Source organism: Portunus trituberculatus, chromosome 39, assembly GCF_017591435.1.
Source record: "Portunus trituberculatus isolate SZX2019 chromosome 39, ASM1759143v1, whole genome shotgun sequence".
NCBI classification, from domain to species: Eukaryota; Metazoa; Arthropoda; class Malacostraca; order Decapoda; family Portunidae; genus Portunus; species Portunus trituberculatus.
In genome coordinates, this window is record NC_059293.1 from 14,353,795 (window position 1) to 14,356,294 (window position 2,500).

The 2,500-nt window shown below is 28.8% G+C and overlaps 1 protein-coding gene across 1 annotated transcript in view; it reads right to left on the reverse strand.

The window, feature by feature from the left end:
* LOC123515596 overlaps positions 1-2,500 on the reverse strand; it is a 291,197-nt gene that overhangs the window by 265,081 nt on the left and 23,616 nt on the right. The window contains exon 2 of the mRNA XM_045274373.1: positions 1,120-1,153. Coding sequence (XP_045130308.1) covers positions 1,120-1,153 — 34 coding nt within the window. The remainder of the gene's footprint in view (positions 1-1,119; positions 1,154-2,500) is intronic.

The following is a 2,500-nucleotide window of genomic DNA, read 5'->3' on the forward strand; positions in this document are numbered from 1 at the left end:
ATATATATATATATATATATATATATATATATATATATATATATATATATATATATATATATATATATATATATATATATATATATATATATATATATATATATATATATATATATATATATATATATATATATATATATATATATATATATATATATATATATATATATATATATATATATATATATATATATATATATATATATATATATATATATATATATATATATATATATATATATATATATATATATATATATATATATATATATATATATATATATATATATATATATATATATATATATATATATATATATATATATATATATATATATATATATATATATATAAATATATATTACATAAGTTTTTTCTTTTAGCTTCCAGTAGTGACATGTGGCTTCCTGTCTCCAACCTTTACACTTCATTTGCTTTCACTCTTATAAAACTTGCTGAACTAAAAACATATTGTTTTAGCGAGGTACAAATTTTCAATTGCTACACGTTTTGAATTCTTTCTGTCTTTTGTTTGGTCTGGTGAAGATGTCACATAAGTAATGGCCACAACATAAATGAAATAGAGATTGACAAAAACAAAACAACCATACCAAAAGTAAGTGTCGTGCTTTTCTTTTCTCGTACTCTTTTTTCCATACATTCTCTTTATTTTGTATTTTGTATTATTTTATGGGAAAAAAAATCATCTAACATTTCTTTTTATTTATTTTTTGTCACACGAGTTTTCATTATATATAGAAAATAAATTTAAGAAATGTTAGCGTAATGAAATGCCAGGGAAATAAGTTAAGTAAGTATGAAGTATAAGGAAATAGAGGGAAAATTGAAATATCATATACACAAGACAGAGAAAGCAACATAATAACTACACACAAAAATATACACCAAAGAAAGAGACTACGTACATCGATCATATTAGGGTTTGTCGATCTTACCATGCTGCTGAATTAATTAAAGGCAACTTACAGCACATGACCAAAGGAACACTTCGGATTCTTCTGCCGATGCTCTTTAAACTTACAGAAATTCAGTAATAAGGCAATAAGACAACAGATAAGTATGGAGATCGTACCAAAACGAGAGTTCTGGCTTACTTACGCCACGAGGTTAGCGATGAGGCGTAACCAGCGATCTGAAAAAAAAAAAAAAAAAGGTTAATGGGGAACAATAGAATGAAATTATCAAAATACTGAGAGGAAATGTTTGTTGTTTTTCATACAGGGGAAAAAAGTGTATGCCGAAAGTACTTCTTCCATTAGTCTACACCAGAAATTTTGAAGAATCAGAAAAAAATTACAGGAAATATACCTTGAAAAATCCTATAATTACAGAGAGGATATTATCAGGCAGCAGAAAAACAGGATGGAAAAAAAGCATTGTAGATTTGCAAACACACTAAAATTCAGGGTTCTCAGACTGCATAATGGTAGAGAATGTTTACGTGAAGACCAGGTTAAGGCAAGTGGAAGCAAAGATGACACAAACAACATAATTGAGATCAGACTAACACACTCAGAGAGCCAGCGCTCAAGTGGGCCATTTTCTAACTTTCCTTTTTTTGCCCTTGGCTGGTCCTCTTCCCTACGTAAAAAAAAAAAAAAAAAAAAAAAAAAATCAGAGCAACGGCATTTTTCGAACATTAGATAAATGACAATAGAGATGAGGGGGTACGTTCAATATAAGATGCTTTACAATGTTGTTTTGGCCTTGCTATGGGATTCTATACGTATTCTCTAGAGACTGCCACCATCAGACTGACTTTTTCTTTAAGGTTTTGTTCTACTTTGCTATATATCCCCTCCATAAAAATGAATAAAACATGATAGAAGCTACAAGAAGAAATCTCCTTCACCCAAGTTACTTCATGTATCCATAAAACATAATTCATGATGCTTTTGCTCAGGTAGATGTTTGTCAGCCCATAACCTCAAGAGGGATAAATAAACAGAATCATTTGCATAAATAGATATAAGACAGTTACTTACATTTCCTAGCAATAACTAGTCTGATACGATATATATATATATATATATATATATATATATATATATATATATATATATATATATATATATATATATATACACACACACACACACACACACACACACACACACACACATAATGTATAAAAACGATTCATTCCTTCACCTATAATCGAAAGGTTTTTCTTCTCAGAACACAATAATATGCAATTATTAATATAAAATGGCTGCGGCACAAAAGTTTGACAAGTGTTTGTAATGCTGCATAATTATGGTGTGACTGCCACGGATTCTGATTAGTTGTAACAGGCCTACTGGCACACATGTGACGGCCCCGCCCACACACACACACACACACACAAACACACACATCTATCTATACAATTTGTCCGTCACATTAACCTATACAAAATATTTACTGCACTCAATACCCATTAACAAGCCATTCTGTCTAGCCACAGCATCGTTGTTACTACACCTTATCTATACTGATT